Below are 26,853 nucleotides of genomic sequence, written 5' to 3'. Positions count from 1 at the left end.
TACATAAATTACTAAATTAAATTATATTTTTATAATTAATAAAAAATTATAGTAATACATTTTTCATTCTTTGTGACACAGCCATATATATTAAAAAATATATATTAAAAGTTACTTTGGTAATTATATATATATATATATATAATTCCAACTTGGAGTATGTGAGTATAAATTACTATTCATTTGATTTTTTACTTTTATCAAAACCAAAACTATCACATTCAAATTATATTATTATTTTTAAAGTATTTTATACAAAACGCAAATAACCTCTTATTTGGAAATAATAATTTTGAATCTGCTTAGATCAAACTTTTATATTTATATTTTTTTCCCTTGGAATTAACTATTTTCATTCCTTAATTATTATAAAGTTATATTATTAGTCATATTATTGGTATTTTGTAAGTTGCTCCCTTATTATATTTTAAAATAACATTTTATGTCTCTTATATAATTCTTTTTTATAGTTTTCTTTTTTATTAATATTAATTTTCATTAATTATTTTTTTATTAATTATTGTTTGTAGTATTGTACCAAATATGATATTTTTTTAAATTTTATTTTTGTCCGCATCTTTCATACATAATTATTAAGATATAAACTTTATTTTTATACTTTTATGGTCTACTTTGCAAATGGTTATCTTTGGACCTTTAATTGTTTCAGCACCCTACTTATGCTCTTAGTTTTTGAAGATGATAAAAGATTAACAAACATTGAATGTAATTACAACTGTTCTGTTGCTTGATTTTATATGATCAAAATATGTTAGCTCAAGATCATCACCTTAAAACTGCATAAATTAGCATCACTATGGTAGAAAATAACATTATGGTTGGCAGTTTTGAGCTATGGTTGAAAATAACTATGTTTAAAGTTGTCTCAAAATTTCTCCTACAAACATTATCCATGTCAAGCTGCGTTTTTCAATACACCGGGCTTCCGCAGCATCGCGCGGATGGTCCAAACCCTAGTTTTAACTAATAATCACATAATTTCATAAATTTATTCTTTCCAAATTTATGGCAATGTGCCTTTATTTTATAATCAAATAATATTTTTGGTCATTTGTATATCGTTTAATACTTCCAGTCGATACTTTAACTAATACATATAAAATCATCATTGTTATGATTTATAATACCAATCTGTATTATTATAACAGTTTACATATAATCTTGTGATTTTTATTAATATTAATTAATATATTACAACAATGTGTATTTATATCCTTTATAGCATCCTACTTTAACTTATGTGATTTATACAATTAAATTACTAATTCATAAGCTTTCGACCAAATATAAAGTACGCTGCTATTTTAACGTATAAAAATATGTAAATCATCAAAACTTAATAGACACATATATTCTCACCCAAATATTAGCAGTGTAAAAGAGGGACCGTAGAAACTCACTTTCGTAGCATGATCTCGATCCCGGTTCGCTTTTTGGTGAAGTTTCACGTGAGAAACCGCTACGTAACCATTCTTGGACTTTCAAATGTTTCCGAGTCTATTTGGTAATGTTTTAAACTAAGAGGACTTGTTTTTAAATATTTTATAGAGTAAATTACTGAAATCGTCCCTGTGGTTTGGTCAAAATTGCACGTTTGGTCCCTAACATTTTTTTTGCACTCGGATCGTCCATGTGGTTTGATTTTGTTGCGTTTTTCGTCCCTGTGGTTTGATTTTGTTGCATTTTTCGTCCCTTACATACATAAAGTTAAAGACCAAACATGCAACTTTTACCGAACCATAGGGACGAAAAACACAACAAAATCAAACCACAGGGACGATCCGAGTGCAAAATAAAAGTTAGGGACCAAACGTGCAATTTTGACCAAACCACAGGGACGATTTCAATAATTTACTCAAGGCTATTTTGTAATTTATTTTACTCAAGGGACTAAATCTGTAATAACTTATATCCAAAAGGGGTCGTTTATAAAGAGTTTAAATCACTTGGGGCTTGCATTGAAAAGGTTTATGTTAAAAGACCAGTTTTAATTTATAGGCCATAAGTGCAGGGGCTTGTTTTGTCAAAACCACCAGATGTACAAAAAGGGATACGACGTCTTCTTCGTCTGATCCATTTGGGGCAGGGAACGAACGCATCTCCAGGGAAGTACAAAGGCAAACATCAAAGCGTTCCGGTGGTGGTTGAGCAGTCATGAGGAAATGGGGAATCGATCTCTGGGTCGTATCTGATCGAAGAGGAAGGAATCACGAACGGAAGCAACGGGAGGGGGTGGCCACTGATCGATCCAACAGAAACAACACTAACCAAAAATGGGGAAATCGGGAACGTCTTAACCAAAACGATGAAGGAGAAGGGTGAAGAATGAAAGCAGAAGAGCTGCTATCATTGAATTGGTAGGCTAGGGCTGCTCCGCCGGTTCTCGTTTGTCACATTTGTCCGACATAATGCGCAAAAAGAAAAGGACCAAGGCGGAAGGAGGTGTCTAGTTGATGAGGTTCGACAAGTAAAAGGGGAAGAGGAGATGAGCTGTGATGGCGGATGGAACGGAGGCAACAGCCCCCTCCCCTTGGGTTTTGTTTTTCTGGTGAGTCAAGAAAAGAAGAGGGAGAACGAAATCGGGGAAAGAAGCAGCAATGGTCTTTGTGTGGTGTTTGTTTGCTTCGATCGGCTGAAAGCGAGGAGTAAGGATGGGGCTGTTCTCCTTCTTGGTCTTGCCGGAAATAGCTTCATCTCCGATGGAACACCTTCGCAACAAAACGCAGAAGAATAGGAAGGTGAGAGCAGTGATTCAAAAGGGTGTTTGGCATCTCCGATCGTCTGGGCAACAACAGGAAGAACAAGAGAGGCATGTTGCACTCTTGACTGTCAGAAGTTCACACCTCCGGATGGAGATTTTCTTGATCGACATTGAAGAAGAAGAAGAAGGAATCGAATGTAAAGAGGGAGAGTGATAAACGAGAGATAGGGGTATTGAGAAAAACAATACTTCTTTCCTTAGAAGCTAAATTGTATTATTGACGGTGGGAGGTACTTCCATGGAATAAGTAATACTCTTTTTTAGAGACAAAACTGCAAATTTAGTCCTTATGGTTTGCAAAAATTTTTGGATAGGGTCCAAAAACTTTTCGACTTGCATAGAAGGTCCAAAATCAAAGTTTTTCTGTGTTTTTAGTCCAAAAAAACTTGAAATGACGGTTATACCCTTTTATTTTCTTTTTTATTATTTTTTTCATTTTTTAAATTCTATTTTAATTTAAAAAAGAAAATAAAATAACTCTCTCTCTCTCTCTCACACACACACACAACAAACACAAACCCAATTAATAAATAACCAATATTCCCCTTGATCTGATGATCGAAAGCACACACAAAAAAAAAATCACGATTTCTATATCCAGATCAAATAAGAAATCCTCCAGTGCTCGATTGAACTATCCTCATTTTCCAAGTATCTATTTTTCTGTTGATTGCAACGAGAGGAAAGGGCGTTTAGGTTTAAAGTTGCTAAGAAAATTTCAACCAAAGATCTATATACAAAGGTTGATGACCGTGGCAGGATTCGATGTCATATCAGTGACACCGGAGAAGAAGGATCATCGAAGACGGTGCTGCAAACCCTAGCAACATTTGACGAAGAAAGACGGTGCTGCAAACCCTAGCAACATTTGACGAAGAAAGAGAGACCACCAAAAATCGAGCCACAGAGATGGTGGTTGCCGCCACCGGCCACCACTAATCGAAAATCACCACCACCAAGACATTAGCAGTGGGTGGTAATAACAGAAATTCTGATTTTATACTACGATTTTTGTGATGCTTGGCTCCTGATTTGTTTTGATAATGCTTTGAACGAGATTGGATTCTATATGCTTTAATCTTGTTCCATCCATGTATATGTATCTTTGTCTCGTGACCCCCTAAAAAAGATGAACAATTTCTAGAACCATATTCAAATTCTGGATTTATGGATCTAGAGGGGACGATAAAGTTCATCGGACTCACCACCATCGTCCTCTAAAACTGTGTTCATATTTGTTTGATTTCGTCTCCATTTGATACAATTTGTTTAATGTATTTCCTATGGTGATTCGATTTGGTTAATGTATTTCCAATTTGTGGCTAGATTTTGTTTGATTTTCAGACCCACACACTAAATCTTTAAGGAGAATTCGGAGTTAACCTTTTGGCTGGGAGGTGGAAGGAGAAACACACACACACACACACACAGAGAGAGAGAGAGAGAGAGAGAATTATTTTATTTTCTTTTTTAAATTAAAATAGTATTTTAAAAATGAAAAAAATAATAAAAAAGAAAGTGAAAGGGTATAACCGTCATTTCAAGTTTTTTTGGACTAAAAACACAGAAAAACTTTGATTTTGGACATTCCATGCAAGTCGAAAAGTTTTTGGACCCTATCCAAAGTTTTTTGCAAACCACAATGACTAAATTTATAGTTTTGTCCTTTTTTAGATAACCAAATTCAATCCAAGATAATATTAAATGTTTCAGTTGTAACATTGTATTATGAAATTCATTTATTTTTGTATTTATATCGTTCATTTGTTTCAATTATACACACCCATACAAACTTACTTTTTGTTTATTATACCAACATACATTCATTATAGTTATTTGTGGTATTTAACGTAATTGTAAATTCAAATATAGTTAAAGGAGTAAAATTGTCATGCAAGAGAATAATACATGTTCGGTCTGTTCACCGATTATTGAATAACCATGAACTGTTTGTATATATAATTGATAATGCATTACATGGTGACAAAATAAACAATAATGACTTAAAATGTAGATGTGAAAACAATGAACCGTTTTTATTTTATTTTGTAGTATTATAATTTCATTTGTTCCTATTATAACATTTTATTATGACAAATCTACTTAATTATAGTCATATAATTAAGATAAAGTTGTTTATTTTTATAGTAGGCAATGCATAGGGAGAAATATACATTTAGTGATATGTTATATCATCCTACTTTCAAGCATACAATTATTTTTTTCGAGAAAACACAATCAAACGAAACAATTTTTATTTTTTTATTATTGTATTTTTTGCATCTAGACACTGCTGTTTAAAACAATTTTTAACACCTTTAATATGGGAAATCTTCAGAAAAGTCCCAATATTTACGGAAAAGTTACACTTTAGTCCCAAGATTTTTTTTTTGAACGAAAAAGTCCTGAAAACCGGCAAAAATTTGCAGTTTGACCCTTTTTGACCGGTTGAAACCGGTACCAAACTAATTTGGGACTATTTCGTAAACTAATCCAAAATATTGGGATTTTTCAGTAAACAAAAAATATTATGACTTTTCTGTAAACAAAAATATTAGGACTTTTCTATAAACAAAACCTTAATTATTATTATTGTTATTATTATTATTATTATTATTATTATTATTATTATTATTATTATTAAAAATATAAATAAGAATACTATTTTTTGAACTTGTTATTTTTAATATTATTACTAATACATATAAATGCATTAAATGAAAAAAATATTATTAATAACATTGTTTAAGGGTGGAGGTGGAGGAGATGGTGATGTTTTTAGTATTGAAATCGTGAATGTCTACTTGTATATTTTTACTTTGTATATGGTCATTTCATATTTGTTATTATTGTTTTCAATTCAGAATATTAATATTTAACAATTTGAAAGAAGTTGCATATTAATAGTTTAAGGTAGTAGAGTTTCTTATTTTGTATATAAAATTGTTTAAGGTTGAAGAATTACTTTCCAAATCCAACAAATCCACTACAAACATCTACATAAGTAACCTATATTAAAATTCGAAAGTGTTAATTACAATATTTTGTTTAACAAAAAGTAATAGGAATAATTCAAAAGTATTATTCAAAATTGAAAAGTATTAATCCAAAAAACATGTCCTATTACTTTTTATTGAACAAGATATTGTAATTAATATTTTTGAATTTTGATATGGGCTACCTATGTAGATGTTTGTAGTGGATCTGTTGGATTTGGAAAATAATCCTTCTACTGTAAACATTTTTATATACAAAGTGAGAAATCCTTCTAACTTAAACTATTTATAAAGAATTTTACAAATATGCAACTTCTTTTAAATTGTTAAGTATTATTATTTTTAATTGAAAACAATAACAACAAATGTGAAATGGCCATATAAAAAGTAAAAATATACAAGCAAACATGCATGATTTCAATGCTAAAGGCAGCAACATCTCCTCCACCTCCACCCTTAAACAATGTCATTAATATTATTTTTTCATTTAAATACATTTATATGTATTAGTAACAATATTAATAATAACAAGTTCAAAAAAAAGTATTCTTATTTATATTTTTAATAATAATAATAATAATAATAATAATAATAATAATAATAATAATGATGATGATGATGATGATGATGATGATGATGATGATGATGATGATAATAATAATAATAATAATAATAATTATAATAATAACAATAATAATAATTAAGGTTTTGTTTATAGAAAAGTCCTAATATTTTTGTTTACTGAAAAATCCCAATATTTTGGATTAGTTTACGAAATAGTCCCAAATTAGTTTGGTACCGGTTTCAACCGGTCAAAAAGGGTCAAACTGCAAATTTTTGCCGGTTTTCAGGACTTTTTCGTTCAAAAAAAAAATCTTGGGACTAAAGTGTAACTTTTCCGTAAATATTGGGACTTTTCTGAAGATTTCCCCCTTTAATATTGACAAAAAAAAACAATAAAAGTACAATAATATAATAACCGATAAAAATAAAAGAAAATGTCATTTTCGATAAAAATGTGGAATATAAAGACTAAACTGTACAAATGGTCCCTATGGTTTGTTTATAATTATCACTTTGGTCCAAAAAGGTTTAGATTAATACTTTCAAATTTTTTATTTTGTTGCAGGTTTGATTTGTTTAAAAATTAGAAGAGGTTAAAATGACTTTTTTGCCCTTGTTATTTGTTTTTTTATTTCCTGCATTAGTTTTTAACTAAAAATAAAAAAAAGAGATAATTAAAAATAAAAAACAAATGCAACTCTCTTCCTTCCAACCACCACAAATCAACCACCAAACAATACAACCAACACCGCCCCTGTTATTGTCCTCATCTCCCTTTCTTCTTCTTCTTTCTCTTCTCCCTTTCTGTTTCTCTTTTATTTTAAAGAAACCCAGATTTTGGGACACTGCAAATCTCTGGTCTGTCGATGATGAGTAAGCAAAGTAAGACTAGTTATGAGATATTAAGAGTCCTCATGAAGGAGGCAGGCATGGACGCTGCTAGCAGTGGTGGCACACCCATTCTTTCTCACTGAAGAAGATGAACAAAAACCAAACCAGATCCTAACCTCAAGCTTATTGTAAAATAATGATGATCAATCATCGATGGGTACACACGATGCCATCCAAATCCAAGTAACATATCTCTCTCTCTCTCTCTCTCTCTCTCTCATGTCTATCGCCTTCTTCCTCTCTCTCTCTCTCTCTCTCTCTCATGTCTATCGCCTTCTTCCTCTCTCTCTCTCTCTCTCTCTCTCTCTCTCTCTCTCTCTCTCTCTCTCTCTCTCTCTCTCATGTCTATCGCCTTCTTCCCGTAGAAGCTCAAACACACACATTCTCTCTGATAATTAAAAACACACGCACACACACACACTAAAGTTTATCGACCTGCGACAATCTCACATTACATCCCTCTTCTTCGAATTTTCAAGAGGTAATTTTAGGGCTTTTAGCCCTAGAAATTTCATGTGAGAGTATCAATTAGATACAAGTTCACTTACTATCCTTTTCATTTATTTCAGATGTTCAATTGTTCAGAATAATCGATTTTGGGTTTGATTGGGTTAGATTGCAGAGGAGGTAATCGGGTATCAGTGATTCACCAGAAACCTCTTTTGGATTCAATCGTTTTTTGTGAGTTTTTTTTTCTGTGTTTGGGTTCTACTCAAATATGAATCACTATATCAAACTGTATAATGTAAAGGTGAAGAACAACAATTATAGATTTAGGGCTTCTCCTTTGAACTCGAAAATCAGGAATAAAAAGATGAATTCAAAAGAAATCTTGATGCTTGTAACTTTAATAAACTCAGAAGCAGATGGAGGGTCTTCGGTGTTGACGAAGGTTGTTAGCAATAAAGATGTTTAACGTTTTATTTTTGAACGATTTGTTGAAGACGGTGGGCTTAGATGACCGATTTTGAGCCGATAAGATAATATACTTGAATGATTTGTTGTTTGAAGTTATTTAAATGATTTTATAGCGATGAAGCTATTTGATATTTGAATGAATTGTTGAGAATGATTTCTTGAAGATAGTGGATTTAGAGGACCGATACCGATGAAGAGATTTGATCAACTGTTTGTGTATGTGTTTGTATGTGTGTGTGAGAGAGAGAGAGAAAAAAAAGAGGAGAAGAAAGAGTTATGCATTTTTATTTTTTATTTTTTCTGTTATAAAAAATTATAAAAATAAAATATAAAAAGAAAATTTTCTTTTAATCAGAAAAATCTTTAAATAATAAAAAAACTGAAAAAGTAAAAAATAAGGGTAAATTTGTCTTTTTGAAAAAGCTTATAGCAAATGAGACCAAACTCGTAACAAAATTAAAAGTTTGGACCTCTGATGCTAGTCAAAATATTTTTGGATCAAAATGATAATTTTCGACAAACCACAAGGACTATTTGCGTAGTTTAGTCGAATATAAAGTTAAAGAATGGAAGAGAACATTAGGCCAATAATCATAAATAAATATAGGAAACTACATATTTCGATGTATTACGTGGTCTATCCAATTTGTTTATTTGGACTATATTTGTGTTACTTCTTTTATCTTAAAAAATAGGGTAAATTACACCGTTGGTCCCTCGTGCACATGCTAGAAAGCATGTTTAGTCCCTATTTCCAAAATTTAACTCGTGCAGTCCCTCGTTGTTATTTATCTTGCATGGTTAGTCCCTATGCACGTTAACTGTTAACTCCTTCCGTTTAAGCCACCCACGTGCCTTGCACGCAGGGGCATTTTCGTCTTTTCAGGGTTTGTGTCTATATTTAATGCCGTTACACTGCAACCCTCTTTTCCTCTGTATCCTCTCATTCGTCTCTTCCCCTCGTTCGTCTCTTCCCCTCGTTCGATCGATTTCTTCCAAATACATAACAATGATCGATATTAAATGCAATTGTGGAGCCACTGCAGTGATTCGCACATCTTATAGCAAAAGAAACCCTGGGAAACTCTATTATGGTTGTACAGTAAAGGTAAGGTTAATGACTTCAATTTCGTTCTTCGTCTTCTCTAATTTTGCCCTAATTCTTCATCTACTTTAATTGGTTCAGGGACCATTATGCAAGTTCATAGGATGGGTGAATGATTATGATCAGGACTGTGATTGTATGGCGTTTAGGATGAAACTTGAAGAACAAAATCGCAAATTGAAGCTTTACCTAGTTATTAGCTGGGTTTTTTTTGTTTCAGTCCTTATATATAAAGTGTAGGTTAAGTAATGAAGTTGTTAGTATTTTGGTATGTGTATATTGTAATGGAGACTCTTTGTAATGTTATTTGTATTAACAAAAAAATTTCAATTTTAGTTACAATATATTGTGTAATCATAATGTGGTGTTATCAGTTGGTGTTCAAATTTAATGAAAATGTGGTATATGGCATACAAACAATTAAACCATTCAATATACCATATGCAACATATGCAATATACCATTCAATACTAGCATATGCAACATATGCAATATACCATTCAATACTATGCAATATACCATTCAATGTTATCAGTTGGTATGTGTATATTGTAATGGCAACATATGCAATATACCATTCAATACTAGCATCCAATATAACAATTAAAAAGGACAAAAACTCTAAAATATCCAAGATAACCATTGACCATTAACATAAAGGGACATCCAAAATAACAACATAGTCTTGTGGCATACAAACAGTTATCCTACACAGCAACAAAGTATCAAAATACAACACATAACAACAAAGTATCAAAATACAACACTACAAATTCTCAAAGCATGGGGCTTTTTCCTTTGTTCCCAACTCCATTTTGTACACCACCACTGCTACCTGCTGCACCTTCTCCTGTTGTATTCCCTGCTGCACCTTCTCCTGTTCCATTCCCAGTATGTGATTGTCCCTTGCAGGTCCTTCCATTATGGCCCACATTTCCACATTTTGTGCATGTTACAGATTTCCATTTTGTGGACACTCCATCATCTTCTGTTGCAGATCTTCTTCTCTTTTTTTTTGGTCTGCCAATAGGGACACGATACTTTGGTGGTATCAACTTGGTAGGACATGTGCTTTTTTCCCACAATAACCTCCCATTAATAGGTTCAACTTTGAAGACATACATTTCTTTCCATGTCTTGAGCCAATAAGTTGGGTGTACCCATGTCTCAGGTATTCCAACATTTTCATTGTTGAGCCTCATATCCCATATAGCTGCTATACTATGTTTGCAGGGTATGCCTGTCAGTTCCCACCTATTACATGAACAAGTTTGTTGGTCCATATTAACCACATACTGATTAGTACCTTCACTTGTAACCTGGTACTTCCCATTGCCACAGAACACTGCCCTACACTGTGATGCCCTTTCTTTAATTTTTTCAAGGGTCTTAGTGGCTGTAGGAGTTAATGGGCCATTAGCTTTATCAATTTCTTTTTGAACCATGACAATTTTCCTCATGATATACTCCCTAATAAACTCCAAGCAACTGATAATTGGCTTATCACGACCCTTCACTATCTTGCTATTCAAACTCTCACACATATTATTCAACACAGCATCACAATGTGCCCTCCCTAATAAAACACAACTGTATTAGATTATTTTTAAAAATTATACACTTATAAACATAATATTATATACCTGAGAAGTGGGATCTGGACCAGTGCTTAGGTGGAATAGAATTAAGCCAGTCATATGCTTCACTATTAAGTTTCTTTAATTCTTCCATGGCACTGTTGAATTGTGGTATGGTGGTACATGTTGCACATTTCCAAAGACAATCCTTGAATTCCTTGCCCCTCCATTTACGTTTCATGTTCTCATGAAGATGCCTTAGGCAATATCTATGCTCTGCTGCTGGGAAAAGTTTCTCAAGTGCAGGCAATAACCCCTAAATCATCAAAAGAGTGAGGTTGCTTATTGAATTGTAAAACATGCATGTGAAAATGAATGGAGAAATTTATTTACCTTCTGTCTATCTGATATGAAAGTGAAGTTGGAGTTTGCATACAAACCAAGATCATCTCCTAAGTTAGTTAAAAACCAGGTCCATGAATTAAAGTTCTCTGCTTCAACAACTGCATATGCCAAAGGGTATGTGCAATTGTTCCCATCTAAACCCTGAATTATCATGTCAAACACAGTAATAAGCAAACAATTAACTATGGTCAAACATTAATCAAATACTAAAATATGATTATGCACATACCACTGCTGTCAGGATCATACCATGGTATGGACCCTTCATGAATGCACCATCAAGCCCTAGTAAATCTCTTTTCCCTGCTGCAAATCCACTTTTCAGTGGACCAAGACAAATGTATACTCGTTCAAATACCCTGGTCTCAGATGCATAACATGGTTCACTTTGCACTTGAAGTTTGACTGTGGTGTTTGGATTTCTACTCTGCACCTCCTGTAAGTAGTCTCTTAGACATGAGTACTGAGCAGTAAAATCTCCCCTAATTGATTCCAGGGCTTTCGTTTTCGCCCTATGAACTTTCATGTCTGACAATCCAAGTTGGTATTTCTTCTCAAGCATCTCACGTAATGCTCTAAGTGGTATTTCTGGGTTTGCCTCCACTGTGTCAACAATCTGTTCAGAGAGAAACTTGTAGTTACATGCCCTAATTTTCCTTGTTTGAAGGCACGTATGTTGCTTTTCATAGGTCTTAACAGTCCAGTTAATGTCTTTTTTCCACTTACTCACTAGTAGGACCCATGGGCATTTATGAACAGAACCATCTTTCACTTTCTTTTTCTTTTGACTTGGTCCCACTTTGTCATTACTTTTGCTGGTCCCACCTGTTTCTAATATCCCAAGGTTTGGTATTGTCCCTTTGCAAACCACTCTAATCCTATTTTTGTCATTCTTGACGAAGTCTAACTCCCTTCTACTCTGTATGGAATGAAGATAAATTTGTTGCTTAACTTCCTTGGCTGTGCTAAAAGTCTGGTGGATGTAAAATGGATCTTTGATAGCAGCTGCTTCATTCTTATGTGCTCTTCGTAAATCTCTTATCTTCTTCCTTTTTTTACTAGCTTCACCCTCATCTGATGAAGATGCAGATACAAATTCTTCAGTGTTTATAACCTCTAATTCTTCATCACCTTCTACTGCTTCATCTCGATCATCAGGAAAACTTCCAACCCACTCCACCTCTTTGTCAATGTTGAGGTGAAAGTTCTTCATATCAACCTCTGGATCATCTAACAAATTATCTTCATCAACTATGTAATCGCTATCTTGACTGTATTCACTATCTTCAGTGTCATCACTATCATGACTGTCTTTACTAGCTTGACTGTCTTCACCTGCTTTTTCACTATTTGGTTCATCTTGTTCCATAGGAGTCCCACACCATTCAAATGTATCATCCCAACCATCAACATTAGGACATGTGCTTCCTATCATTGGTTCAGTCAAAGGGCTTTCGATTCTTGGTATATAGGCAGGGGTTGACTCAACTGTTTCACTCAATGTAACAAGGGGTTGTTCCAAGGTTGTTTCAAGTAATGTACTAGGGGGTTCGTCCATAGTTTCTACATTCTCAAAAACAGGGGCTTCTTCACTAGGACAATCCCCTGAATTTGACCATGTCAATAACAAGCTTTTACGACAAAGGGACTCAGGAATTTCGTGTATCTTTATCTTTGCAGGGTTTGGGGACATTTGATACGTATGGAGCTTGGTTTCCCAAAACTCTGTATACACTTCTATCACCTTGTGTTCATACACGTATGACCTAAAGTGGTTTATATCTTCGTCACAACCCAAAGCATATAACCCAAAATCTAAATCCCAGGTTGGTCGTTTGAAATGATAATAAATACTTTTACCTGGTTCCACACAACCAAGCAATTCCATTATCTCGTCCATATCATGCACCGAGAACAAGTCACTATCAATGCCATCAATATATTTCATCTTCCCCTTTATGTATTTGCGGCCTGGAAACTTCGTAAAAACTCCACCATAGTTCAATCGTATCGAGAACATACATGGATTGTCAGCTGCGAACCCAAAAAAAAATTACGTTTTAGGAACGTATAATGGATGATCAACTGAAAATGTAGAAAATTTTACCGTATGAGCTTTGGAGATCGTATTCCTCCCATTCTTGCCTAATCCTCCAGTTCACCATCGTAGAAAACTAGGGTTTTCTCGTGCAATGCTAAGGGTCGACGGAGGATGAAATGAGAAATGATCGGTTATCGAAGTCGCGCCATACTGGTTCATGTATACAAACCCTGAAAAGACGAAAATGCCCCTGCGTGCAAGGCACGTGGGTGGCTTAAACGGAAGGAGTTAACAGTTAACGTGCATAGGGACTAACCATGCAAGATAAATAACAACGAGGGACTGCACGAGTTAAATTTTGGAAATAGGGACTAAACATGCTTTCTGGCATGTGCACGAGGGACCAACGGTGTAATTTACCCTAAAAAATATCTATTTTTACCTTATATAATAATAGTAATAAGAAAAAGGAATAAAATATTTAAAATGCTTTTTTCCACATTCCTTCTAATCATCCCTATCATCTTCTGATTCTTATTCATACCAACAAATATAGTCATCTTCCTTATGCAAACAAACAACTTAATTTTTATATTAGATTGCTAAAATACATACCAAAGTATAAGGCAATTCCTAGATTAAATCATCTCCAAAAGTTGTTTATATAAATCAACAAACAAAAACATTAGTATGAAAATGTTATATAATGGATCAATTATTTTTTATACAATAAGATAACGACAAAACTTCAAAAATGGTCCCTGAGGTTTTCGAAAATATCAAGTTTAGTCCCTAAGTTCAAAAAACCTCACAGATGGTCCCTGTGGTTTCAAAATTTTTAACAAATGGTCCTTTTCGCTAACTCCGTTAGCTTTTGGCCGTTAAGTAAGGGGTATTTTTGACATTTCACTACCCAGGGACTATTTTTGAAGATTTGCTTTATTTAAAAAAAAAAGAAAAAAAATATAATTATTTAATATTAATGGGTCCCATCCTCTCTCTCTCTCTCTCTCTCTCTCTCTCTCTCTCTCTCTCTCTTTCATAACCTAAAGTTTATTGATTACAATCAACCCAGAACCAGATACGAGAATTAAAGAGAAGAAAATGAGCAAAAAATTGACTTTCTATAATGCCTGCTTGTACCAGTCTTGCTTGCAATCGAACACGTAATGGGAACGAGACTCAACCTCTTCACCAACGAAGATGGATGCGAAGCAACATGGGAAATCCGTCAGAGATGTAGAATCAATTTGAGTTCTGATTTTAGGGTTCTAGATTCGATTTCAGTTTTGATTTTAGGGTTCTAGAATCGACTTCAACCTCATAACACACATAGATGTAGCGTTAGATATGGAGGTCTTCATACTCAAAAACCCTTTTGTACATGTTTGTTTATGGTCGTCGCAATCCAATCGAAACCCTAGCAGCTTCTCGCACCAGAGATGGGGGTTTAAAGGGTTTAAAGGGTACGGTGCAAAAGGTTTTTGGAGTATTTTCTGCTGGTATATAAACAAGCTACATGACGATGATGAAGATGGTGGCATGTAACCGAAGAAGTCAGAGATGAAGACGATTTTGAAGATGCAACAATATATGGTTATGTTCTTGATTTGTTTGGGACAAACAAACAACGGGAGGTAGGGGATTTCATAGGAAAAGATGAAATGGTTGACATTACTGGTCAGAGAGAGAGGGGGGGGGGGGGGACCCATTAATATTAAATAATTATATTTTTTTTCTTTTTTTTTTTAAATAAGGCAAATCTTCAAAAATAGTCCCTAGGTAGTGAAATGACAAAAATACCCCCTACTTAACGGCTAAATGGTAACGGAGTGAGCCAGAAGAACCAAATGTTAAAAGTTTTGAAACCACAGGGACCATCTGTGAGGTTTTTTGAACTTAGGGATTAAAATTGATATTTTTGAAAACCACAGGGACCATTTTTGAAGTTTTGTCTAAGATAACATAAAGATTCAAGTTCAAATCAAGACAAAACTTCAAAAATGGTCCCTGTGGTTTTCAAAAATATCAAGTTTAGTCCCTAAGTTCAAAAAACCTCACAGATGGTCCCTATGGTTTCAAAACTTTTAACATTTGGTCCTTCCGGCTAACTTCGTTACCATTTAGCCGTTAAGTCAGGGGCATTTTGGGTATTTCACTACACAGGGACCATTTATGAGGTTTTCGGTTACTTTTTTTTTTAAATAAATAAATAAATAAAATTTAATATGCAAGGGTCCCACCTCTCTCTCTCTCTCTCTCTCTCTCTCTCTCTCTCTCTCCGTCCTACCTTTTCCTTCTTACCACATTCATTACAATAGTTTAGCATCAGATCTTTGATTTTGTTTGCATCTGTTTATTACAAGAACATATTTATCAAGTCTTTTCTAACTGAGTTTGAAATTCTAAATATATAGCTTTTTATACGATGGGGGGAAGTTCAATTTCAATCGATGACGATTGGGAATTCGCTGCTCCTTTGAATGGTCTTCGAACTCTGGTTTTGGTTGGAACGACAGGGAATGGAAAAAGCACAACTGGGAATAGCATCCTTGGGAAGGAGTTCCTATCAAGGGCAAGCTCAGCTGGTGTAACCAGTACTTCTGAGCTCAGGACTGTTGTACTCAAAGATGGCCAGATGCTTAATGTCATCGATATTCCTGGTATTTATTGATAGAATCGTATGCTGGTTTTTATCTTGATATAACCTAATCCCTATCTCCATTACAGGACTCTTTGATTCTTCTGTTGATACTGAATTTATTGGGATGGAGATTGTTAAATGTATCAATATGGCCAGGGAGGGTATACATGTTGTTCTTGTTGTCCTTTCAGTCAGGAATCGTTTTTCAAAAGAAGAAGTTGCAATTAATGGCTTGAGGGTTTTGTTTGGTAACAAAATCAATGATTATATGATAGTGGTTTTTACTGGTGGTGATGAACTTGAAGAAAACGAACAGACTTTGGGAGATTTCTTACAAGACTGTCCTCTACTAAGTCGGAGGAGGAGATGTCATCGTCTGAAATCTTTGAGCTTCCTTTGATGCGTTATTGAAAGCAATTGATGGTGGGAGGATCGAGCAGAGTCATTGAAGGCTAACTAGTGGCGACTGTTTGTGTATGTGGAATGTGTGTATTGGGAGTGTGTGTATGTTTTTTATGGTGATCAGAGAGAGAGAGAGAGAGAGAGAGAGAGAGAGAGAGAGAGAGAGAGAGAGAGAGAGAGAGAGAGAGAGATGTGGGACCCTTACATATTAAATTTTATTTATTTATTTATTTAAAAAAAAAATAACTGAAAACCTCATAAATGGTCCCTGTGTAGTGAAATACCAAAAATGCCCCTGACTTAACGGCTAAATGGTAACGGAGTTAGCCGGAAGGACCAAATGTTAAAAGTTTTGAAACCACAGGGACCATCTGTGAGATTTTTTGAACTTAAAGACTAAACTTGATATTTTTGAAAACCACAGGGACCATTTTTGAAGTTTTGTCTCAAATCAATTTCACTGATTTTTTTTGTCATACAACCTAAGTGAGATGTCAGAAATGCAAGAAGTATCAACATACATTTAATAATGGGCAAAATAAAAGAAATAACAACAAACTGCAACCGCTATTTCTTGCATTTAAACCAATTTTATTATTACACACACAACATGCACATACAAAGCATACACACACAACCGATAAACCAAACACATACACAAAGCATACATATTAGATTTTTTTAAATACCTTAATAAGACAAACTTGGAAATAAAATGTTATAATTGGGATTTCATTATTGTATCTAACTAAGGGATTTCATTACAGGGATTATTTAAGTCATAAATTGCCATACCTTATTGAACTTTGCATAAAGATAAATTTTTTCCCAACCAACAACACTAAGGCTAATGGACCGATTGGATTGCAAAGACTGTCTAAAGAGAGTTGTACAGACACTGTCACAAAGGTTATTGAACATAAGCCTAATCCCCAATGTTGCTTCTGAATTACCAACTGTTCAGATTACTACAAGAAAAGTACACATTATACCTAAAATACCCTCAATAAGACACATATAAAAAATAACATATCGTGTGTGCCTGCATTTCAGCAAGAAGATGCCTTTTAGATGCATTAAAACTTTCAACAATTTCCAACCTAGTTTTCAGATTGTTGTATTTGATAACCTTCAATAGAAAATAAATGTCATTTGGGAAAACAAACCAGTAGAATAATTAATGACAAAAAGATGATGGCAGATTGAAAACTTGTATGTTGTCATTATTGTTTTTTTATTTTATTGTTTTCTTTTTCATAAAGTTCAATAATGCAACCTAGTTCAGGTCTAGTCACGATAAACAGAGATCAGTTTCGATATATCATATATGTAATTAATAATGTTGTAATAGTGTAAAGATACCAGTTTTGAAATTATAGCTTCTCAACCTCATCACCAATTAGATCAACTGTTTCAGCTTCACCAAGCAAAGTATCCTTGCCCTCTGTGCACCATATCCCATATGTACCCTGTATCAATAATCTTGAACCAAATTATTATCCTGTACAAAAAATATATCTAAAAATTTCAAATTTGACATCACTAACCTCTTGTAACAGATGGCTTTGACATTGATGTTTGTTTCTGCAATACACTCATCATATTGTACCTCTAGTTATCTTGGCCAATCTTCTAACCATGGTTATCCCATTTACAAACCTGCATATCTAGAAAAAAAAACAGAAGACTAAAAAATTGGAAGGAAGCAAAAAAGAAAAATGATTATATGTTGAACTTCACAGTAACACTTTTCATTTAGTTTTGCAAAATAATTCATCAACCACAAAAATTACAAAATGTATTGGACCATTTGGCAAAATTTGTTCAACTCGCATATGATTTTGACTTATTTAACTTATTTTATCTAGTTAACACTACCTATTTACTATCTATTAATTTTTAACAGATAACATTATGCCTATTAGTTCACAAAATCTTTATGCAACCACTTTTGAGTATGTTTTTTACACCTTCTAATAGACATGAGAAAGCATCATTACTTTGTACATCATTAAATACAGATAGAAGGAAGAGTTATTTGATATTTATGAAATCTTAGGTATTCATATGAAAGTGGAGGAACAGACTACATAAGAAAAGTTATACATTGATAACATAGAGAACAAATATCAAACAAGCTTACCTCCTCTAGGGTCGATGAGTCCATCCTCCTTACTCAACATCTTATTACATCTTAGGTGCCTTTTTTTGTAGACGATTCCATCAGATGGCCAATATTAACATCATCATAAAATAAATTATTCTAAAGTCAATATATAATAACAACATAATTAAATAAAATTGGCATACCATTATACCCTCGACAATTTGGGAAATCCATAGACAAAAATTGCAATTTATTTTGGAAATATTGTCACTGCAATGGAGTTCTTTGAATCATATTGCATGTGAAATCAGAAAAGAAGAGAAAATGGAGATTGGGGAGAAAGTAAGCGGGAAAGGGAATAACACTTATAAGCTTTGTTGAGATTTCTTTGCCAAAAAATAACATTGCCCCTGCTTCCTTTCTCAGCCTCGTGCTCTCCTAAAGGCACCAAGAATGCAAACTGTTAACCACACCCAAAATAATGGACATATCAAAACACAATGTATTCCTAACATCTTCTATATTCGGAATCAAAAGGTGGAATGGGTCCAAAGGAGATAATGGCAGAGGTCTTCTAAGCAACAGGGGAACATCACATAATCTTCATGCTGGAATAAAGAATTGCTCATATGAGGCTTTAAATTGATGTTACCTGAATAAATTTCTTGAGTTCTCCCGATTGTTGGACCTATATTACATGGCTGATTTTTCATTTTCAAATAAATATTTAGCTTCATCGGTGTGCAGGTGTACGATTATATAGGTGAATCGAAGTAAAAATCTAGAAGGACGATTATCAAGAAAGAAATTAGTTTCACAAGAGGAGATAAAAAGATGGTTATGTAGCTTACTTTGTATTTGATTTTTGGGATGCCAACCCACAATCACCATGAAGATCAGCAGGGCAAATAGGTGGAGCTTCACAAATCTATAAGCAATCAAATTGATGTAAATAACAGTAAAATCGAATGAAAGGATAGTAGAGAAAAAACACGTAAACCCAATGTAAGTGAACAGAAAATAAAGAATGCAATCAGCTCATACCTACCTTTGATATCCGTTTCCGATCCCTTGTACATCTTCAAAAGCGATTAAAACATCAAAAAAGATCTTCAGTTCGACGCATCTCTTTCTTGTGTGATTGAGTTAAAATCGAGAGAGCTCCCTGCATTTTGGGAAGATGAAGAGATACCTGCAACAATACATCAAATGGAATTAGGAATAAGACAAAACTAAGGGAAAGAAAACGAACTGGGATCGAGAGGGTGGGAGGGCTTTTGAGGGTATGAGTGGGGATTTTCTGTGGTCACACTGTCCTTTTACTCGCTTTCTTTTCTTCACATAAAACCCAATGCTTTCTTTTCCTTCACATTAAACCTAAAAAATAGGTGGAAGCCTTACTATCTTTTTTTTATTTTTTTTAAAAAATATATTTCCTATAAATATTATACTCATTTTGTAGGGATTTAAAAACTATGAGTTTTTGATATATATTTTTTTATAATTTTTAGTATGTATATAATTTAATAAATATTAAAAAAAATAAAAAAAAACGTTGGCCAATAAGAATAGAAGAGAGAGTGAGGGAATAGGCTCCCTCGCCTCTTTCCCTAACCATCTTTCCATCAGTCAATGAATGGTGTTCAGCTGTGAAGGAAAGCTTCCCTCACCTTTTTCCTCACTCATACCGTTCAGCCTTATACTCTTGACCAACACAACCTCCACACGCAATCACGTGGGAGGGAAAGAAACTGAGAACAGAGATCATGGGAGTTTGGAAGAAAGCACAGAAGCGGTGGGAAAGGGGGGTACGTAATCGATCTAGGATTTAAAGAACATGTTTGAAGAATGTGGAGAAGGAGGCGTCTGTGATGTATGGAGTTCGGCATCGAGCAGTAGAACCGCATAATAACTGTAAATAAGGAGTTTGAGAGGTTGTGATCAAAAAGTTGGTGGAGTTTGAACGGCTGAAATTTTGACGACGGTTTTTCCACTCACCGTCGTTAGTAGTAATAATAATAATATTTTTTTGACTTTGTAAGAATATTTTTGGGTTATGAGTCAAATGGTATTTATTTATTTGTTTGTTTATTTATTTATTGTGATGTAAACCTCATTCCTCGATTTTCGAGGCATCAAATTGTTTCGTGAAATTTTTCTGAAAATGTCTGCTTGTAGTCTCGGTCGTGGTGATTTCAAAAAGGCAAACAGAATTCAATTTCGATATACCAAACTCCATGAATTTATGTTTAAAGTTTCGCGATCAATAGAGTCGGATTCGACAAATTTTACGAATCTGATTTTGGTTAAAATTAAAAATGTTATAAAAATACAATAAAATAATATATCATAACCTGAATTCAAAAACATGTTCAAAAATAGTTTACGAGACTTGTGTCTATTCCAAACGAAGCATGCATGGTTTGTTTTAGGAAAATCAGATAAATACCGATTTTTGTAACTTCAAACCTCTGTTTTGGACGTTCTTTATATGCAAGAAGTCAGGAGAACATAATCTATTCAATTATCTTATCCATAACTCTCAGATATATCTGATGCAAAAAAAAAATAATAATAACGCGATAAATAAATTAAATTTTTGGTGATTTTCCATTTGATCTACAACGATAGATGGTCTGAGCAGTTTGATATGTTTTAAAAGAAATTATAAATATAATATATTTAATATATATTATAAACATAAAATTACACACAAATAGTCATTAATAGCTAGCGGTTCGCGGTGGTTTGACCGCCAAACTCTGACCAATTTTTACCAATTGTTACACAAACTGAGTAAGACTCGGAGTCCCAATACAGATGCCGAGATAGCGGAAATGAGTCGGGTTATATATGTTTCCGCCATTGGATCGATCATGTATGCTATGATACGTACTCGCCAAGATGTGACTTTTTCTTTGAGCATGGTTAGTCGATATCAGGGAAACCCGGGTAAGGCTCATTGGATAGCGGTTAAGAACATTTTTAAGTATCTACGAAGGACTAAGGACTGGGTCCTTATGTTTGGCGGTAGAGATTAGTTAAGAGTTACAGGGTATAGTGACGCCAACTTTCAGACCGACAGAGACAACTTCCGTTCTCAGTTAGGCTGGGTGTTCACCCTTAATGGAGGAGCTGCGACTTGGAAAAGTTCAAAGCAAAAGACAGTGGTTGATTCTACCCGTGAATCAGAGTACATTGCAGCAAGCGAAGAATCGAAAGAGGCTATATGGTTGAAAAACTTCATCGGAGATATTGGAGTAGTGCCAGCCATAAGGGAGCCTATGGAGATTTTCTGCGATAATGAAGGAGCGGTTGTCTTAACTAAGGACCGAAGGATCATGGCAGATCTAGACATATTGACAGAAAATACCATTTCATCAGACATCAGATAGAAGGAGGACTCCTCGTCGTTAAGAGGGTATCTTCAGAAGAGAATCCTGCAAATCCTCTCACAAAGGGTCTGAGTATGGTTAAGCACATTCAGCATGCGAGCAACATTGATCTAAATGATGATATTAGTTTTAGTGATAAGATATATATTTAGAAACTTGTAACAAATAAATGTAATTGACATTTGATGATTAAATAAATGGAGATTTTTTTAAGCATTGTTTACTATCTTTTGTCAATTGTTTATCACTGTGTTTCACTTTTGCATGTTTTACTTCCTAAATAATTGGATTATTCAAATTATCCACAACCGATCATACTTTGGAAGTAAGTAGTGAATTAAGACGGTCATGAATTGGCTTGTAGATTGTCTAAGTGTTTAGACATAGCAATGGTTTGCTGCAACGTTCATGAGTATTTTGGAAATTGGGATTTAAGTATTGGATTAAGCCCACTCTCATAGAATTACTTCATGGAATTTATCACGGGTAATTATGAGACGATAATATCATACAATCTTTAAACCGAGATATATGAGTTGTTGTTTACGAGTTGGTTGTGCATTGACAATGCGTAAACGCATCAGTAACTTGATGTTATAAAATGTATTGTTGTGTATGATTTTATTAGTAAATAGTACAAGCATATAAGTCAAAGTTTATCAGTTCCTTTTTCCCTAAGGGGAAAAAGCGATATCTTGGGCCCCTTAATGATTTGGTGTTGACTTATGTGCCAGGCTCGGTCGGGACTAAATTGATGTGTTCAATTAAGTTCTTTGTCATTACAAATCAGAAATCGGGAAACAAACTGTTGGACAATGAGAATGATTCTATTCTATGTCATTTGTGTTGGGTTTTGGTATAATACAACATCCTATGGTGCACATACAACCCTAAATACCTTGGATCTATGTTTTCACTAATTATACATGCAAATGGTTTCCAAGGCATTAAACCTATAACTAGCATGCATTTGACATAAACCATATAATATACTAGTTAGGGAAACATACCTTTTATGTGGCTTAAAGTCTTGATGTATTTGGCCTTAAGAGCTTAGCACCAATAGTATGAAATTCCTCAAATGGAATCACAACACACCTAGGACAAAGGTGGCTCTTGAGAGAGAATTGCATGCACCAAAACACCTCCATATTTCTCTAAGAAAAGAAGTGGTGATTTTGGCTATGGAGTAACCTATTTATATGTAGGATTCCAAGGGTCATGGGTATCACCCATAATCCATACCCATGGGTTTTATGATCCATGGTTCATGTGGCCCAACTCTTTATGTATCCATACATAAACTTGGTCCAACATGGATCATAAGCCCAACACATATAAATATAAATAATTATCATAATTAGTCCCCATAGATTTAATTAGTCTCTTTTGATCACTAAATTAATTCCAAATTAATTCTTGATCGATACTAATTAAAACATATGATTTCATATTAATATATTATAACTTATAATATATTAATAAACCATAAATAACCTTTTCTCAAAAGTCCATCCTAACAAATTGTCCTGATGATATGCAACCCAAATGGACCATGCTACTCTCGGGTCAAGTACATACCAATAATAGTTATGGGCTTAGACATCTAATCCAACAGTCTCCCACTTGGATAAGTCTAAAACTATTATTACAAGTACGACTTCATAACTCGACTAGCAATCGTAGCTCTTAAAGCCGCTGTCGAACTCTGAACAAATCAATGACGCGTCCATTAGATAAGGGATCATATATTCCTCCATTCTAGATATCATATGGACTGAGACATGGATTATAATCATTCTCTCTATCCATTTGTTGTTTCCCGATTTCTGATTTATGACGACTGACTAATTGAACAAATCAAATCAGTCTTGGCCCGGTCGAGCACTTCCATTTGTCATCATCAAATCATCGAGGGGCCCACAGATATTGCTTTTATCCCGAAGGTAAAAGGAATGGATAAACTTCGACTCATATGGCTTGTTCTACTACTTGTTGAATCATACACAAAGGCACGTTTTATAACATCGAGTTACCAATGTGTTTTCGTGCAATCAATGTATAACCAACTCATAGTAACAACTCATATCTCTAGGTTTGAAGAATATAAGATATTATCGTCTCATGATCACTCGTGATAAAATCCATGAAGTGATTCCAATGAGCGCGGGTTGAATCCAATACTCAGAACTTATGAGCACTCATGAGTGTTTTAGTACCACCTTGTCCAACATCTTAGACCTCTACAAACCCAACCCATGACAGTCTTGATTCATATCTACTTCCAACATATGACCGACTGTGGATGGTTTGAATAACTTAGTCAATCAGAACAATGACCTAGTTATTCTGGAAGTCGAAACATGCAAAGTGAAACACAATAATAATCGAATCCAATATGGTCTCAGAACTTATGAATATAAATAAAACACCTTTTATTTATCACCATATGATTACACATTATTCATTGTATACTGTTTCAGCTATCAACTTTATTCTTGAATTAAAACAATAGTTGTCCCATGCTCCAAGCATGTACACTATGTTTTTCTAAACACTAGTCATGCCACACACCAAGTATGCATACTATGTTTGTCTATGATCTTTACTTTGTGAAATAGATCAATTGAACATAACTCCAATGATTCTCATTTCACAGTCCCAAATCTTACTGCAAATGCAAGAATTCCAAATTCATGCCATTTACTGAAATCTGTTAGATTCTAAACTTATATGCATTGATCCTCTTGTAATGATTATGCACAAATTTTTAAAGACTTGGCAACAATCATTACAGAGTATTCCAAAGGAGATCAACTCCTTGGAAACATCCTTCTTGCATTAAGTTTCCTAATCATACAGATTGAATACATTCTAAATTTGAAGCATTTCCATATTCCATTTTGACTATCACTTCTGAACAAGAGTTGCCTCCTTACAGATTATGTCAATATGGTCCTTCCAGAATTAATACTATACTTTCAACTGTCCTTGAGCAACCTATCTTTGGTAAACCTTAGATTGTCCTCAACAATTGCTTAATCATTTTAGTCATATCAATTTCTAGACCTTTTTCCCTTCTTCATGCCCCAGGCATTTGGAAAAACTTAGAAAGAGTGAATATAGCACATGTAATCGATCCTATATCCAAAGCATATGGGACACGATTCATGATGTCTCACATAAAGACTAAACCAGTCTTTTGCTATAATATTTCCATTTCTATTTGCCAAGTTCTCATAATTCAGATTATGAAAAGGGATGTCGTAATCATAATCGAATTTTAGAACGCAAATAATGAACCCATATATAGAATTTCCTTATGTTGAGCCATCCCAACATGAAATTCATATATATTCTTGACTAAATACGATTAAGACCTCAATCTAAGCTTTTAGATTTGAGATGAAGTATAATTTCCTCTCCCTTAATTATAGCAAAACAACTTTTTCAACCCCTGCAACCTCACGAATTGAAACTTTTGTTTTCCATAATTAACATTGCTAACTTGCAGTACTTATCATGATTATCATGCTCCCACTAACATGATGATTATTAGCATAACACTTATGCTCCCACTAGCTTTGACATGTACCCAAAAATCAACTGAACTTCTAGAAATCAATACTTTATTGACTTTCTTACCAAAGTTCAGATTTCTGATACTAGATTGCCTTGATAAGACTTTATCAATATCATACACCTCTCTTAGATAGCTCACATGTGTGTCTAAACAATTATGAAGAGGGATGGTAATCATAATGTTTAGACGTTTTGTCATTCCCACAATTGCTATCTACTCAAAATCTACTTAGCGAAAGAGTTTCCTTACCATCATTTTCATGAATCGAAGAGAAACCTTATGACACTTAGATTTAATGGTGTATGTGTTCTTATCCATGTGAATTTTCAAAACCATAGTCACAAGACAAGGATAATGACAAATCCAAACTCATATGGATTGAACTTGTGCAATCTTAACTTCTTGCCACCTGGCAGCTCAAGGGCCTGCCATTGCTTCCAAGTAGTTATGCAAACAATTGAGAACATGTAGAACTCAAATGCATAGCCAACTTAACTGGAATGGGCACAGAAATGTGAGCACGATAGGTTATAAACCTCTACTTGTGTGCTAGCGATGAAATACAGGTTTTATTCTTGATTACTTCTTGAAACCTTTTTCAGGATCTTTTAGACTCCCACTGTCTCCTTGACCTATACGATTTTCTTGCCAAATATTCAAGAGATAGTGTGGATTCTAATCAAGATAGACACTTAACACAATTAGCCTTAGTTGGTCTTTGTTTTATCCAAAACATCACAACTTACCAATTTCAAATGTACAAGAGTAGAAAACTTTTACTCTTACATTTGACAAGTGTTTTAAACCTTCTCTAAGACATGTCACTCAAGTTACAATCTTAGATTATAACTCAATGAATTGTTTTGGAATGAAGTATGAATCATCTTCTTGATTTAACCACTTCAACAATTCATAACTCCTCTTCTTAACTATCAGAATGTACTTAGAGGATGAATTGTGATAAGGTCTCAAAATCATTAAGATGACCTTAAAACATGATACTAAAGTACTCTCCCATCTTTTCAGATTTGAGAAACTTTTATCCTTCTACCTAATTTGATTCTTCTTATTCGTTCTGTCATACATTGAAAATTTTCCAATGTTTCAGAATTATACTTAAGCTTGTAAGTATAATCATATTTACTAAACCTTAGTAAATCATGAAGAATAGTCTTATCCATCTTTTGTGGTGGACTTTGACAAGTGCACAAGAAAGTGTACTTGATCCCTTAGTCCTTCTCTTGACTCACACATCCATGTGAATAAGTAGTTAGTCTTAATTTTTCCAATGCTCGAAAGTTCTCATTCATCATACTATACAACTTGCATGATTCCATGTTTCGGTCCAATTGAAACTTGGGTGATGAGAATCTTTCCTTATTTGGTAAATTTAGACACTACCACAAATGAACGAATCAAATTCATATTTCCAATATTGCTATA

The 26,853-nt window shown here is 33.9% G+C and overlaps 2 protein-coding genes, 1 long non-coding RNA gene and 1 pseudogene across 24 annotated transcripts; 2 read left to right on the top strand and 2 right to left on the bottom strand.

Annotated features, from left to right (window-relative positions):
* The first annotated feature begins 7,046 nt into the window (after positions 1-7,046).
* Positions 7,047-9,598, top strand: LOC145041766 (uncharacterized). Of its 2 annotated transcripts, none has more exons than XR_013680401.1 (3): positions 7,047-7,714; positions 7,803-9,259; positions 9,338-9,598. It is a non-coding gene; the product is annotated as an uncharacterized LOC145041766 (long non-coding RNA). The 2 variants fall into 2 exon arrangements; XR_013680400.1 differs by having other exon boundaries at positions 7,048-7,416.
* Positions 9,599-9,883: 285 nt separating this feature from the next.
* On the bottom strand, positions 9,884-13,716 carry LOC145041765 (uncharacterized). The gene is made up of 5 exons (XM_078989940.1): positions 13,346-13,716; positions 11,468-13,272; positions 11,227-11,379; positions 10,900-11,149; positions 9,884-10,832 (listed from the first exon to the last, which is right to left on the bottom strand). Exons 1-5 carry the CDS (start codon positions 13,401-13,403, stop codon positions 10,033-10,035), a joined length of 3,066 nt encoding a protein of 1,021 aa, XP_078846066.1. The 5' UTR covers positions 13,404-13,716; the 3' UTR covers positions 9,884-10,032.
* A 1,916-nt stretch (positions 13,717-15,632) lies between these two features.
* Positions 15,633-16,323, top strand: LOC145039564 (immune-associated nucleotide-binding protein 9 pseudogene; annotated as a pseudogene).
* Positions 16,324-17,167: 844 nt separating this feature from the next.
* Positions 17,168-19,767, bottom strand: LOC145041763 (uncharacterized). 21 transcript variants are annotated; one of them, XM_078989936.1, is made up of 9 exons: positions 19,477-19,767; positions 19,284-19,360; positions 19,085-19,120; positions 18,798-18,870; positions 18,636-18,702; positions 18,469-18,527; positions 17,873-17,992; positions 17,688-17,794; positions 17,168-17,454 (listed from the first exon to the last, which is right to left on the bottom strand). In XM_078989936.1, exons 1-6 carry the CDS (start codon positions 19,509-19,511, stop codon positions 18,513-18,515), a joined length of 303 nt encoding a protein of 100 aa, XP_078846062.1. In that variant the 5' UTR covers positions 19,512-19,767; the 3' UTR covers positions 17,168-17,454; positions 17,688-17,794; positions 17,873-17,992; positions 18,469-18,512. The 21 variants fall into 21 exon arrangements, 4 of the variants coding, with proteins under 4 accessions (XP_078846062.1, XP_078846063.1, XP_078846064.1 ...); XM_078989937.1 differs by having other exon boundaries at positions 17,168-17,367; XM_078989938.1 differs by having other exon boundaries at positions 17,168-17,293.
* Positions 19,768-26,853: the final 7,086 nt, after the last annotated feature.

The sequence above is a fragment of the Lactuca saligna genome, chromosome 4, assembly GCF_052625555.1.
Source record: "Lactuca saligna cultivar CGN05327 chromosome 4, ASM5262555v1, whole genome shotgun sequence".
NCBI classification, from domain to species: Eukaryota; Viridiplantae; Streptophyta; class Magnoliopsida; order Asterales; family Asteraceae; genus Lactuca; species Lactuca saligna.
Note: the sequence above shows the minus strand (reverse complement) of the source record. Positions and strands in the feature narration are given on the sequence as shown.

Coding starts and splice junctions, on each gene's coding strand:
- LOC145041763 (XM_078989935.1), bottom strand. CDS start 19,511: ATGTACAAGGGATCGGAAACGGATATCAAAGGTAG. Junction 19,121..19,283: donor TCCCAAAAATCAAATACAAA/GTAAGCTACATA, acceptor CATGTAATATAG/GTCCAACAATCGGGAGAACT. Junction 18,871..19,084: donor AACTCAAGAAATTTATTCAG/GTAACATCAATT, acceptor TGGTGCCTTTAG/GAGAGCACGAGGCTGAGAAA.
- LOC145041765 (XM_078989940.1), bottom strand. CDS start 13,403: ATGGTGAACTGGAGGATTAGGCAAGAATGGGAGGAATACGATCTCCAA. Junction 11,380..11,467: donor GTATGATCCTGACAGCAGTG/GTATGTGCATAA, acceptor ATGATAATTCAG/GGTTTAGATGGGAACAATTG. Junction 10,833..10,899: donor GTCCAGATCCCACTTCTCAG/GTATATAATATT, acceptor GTGTTTTATTAG/GGAGGGCACATTGTGATGCT.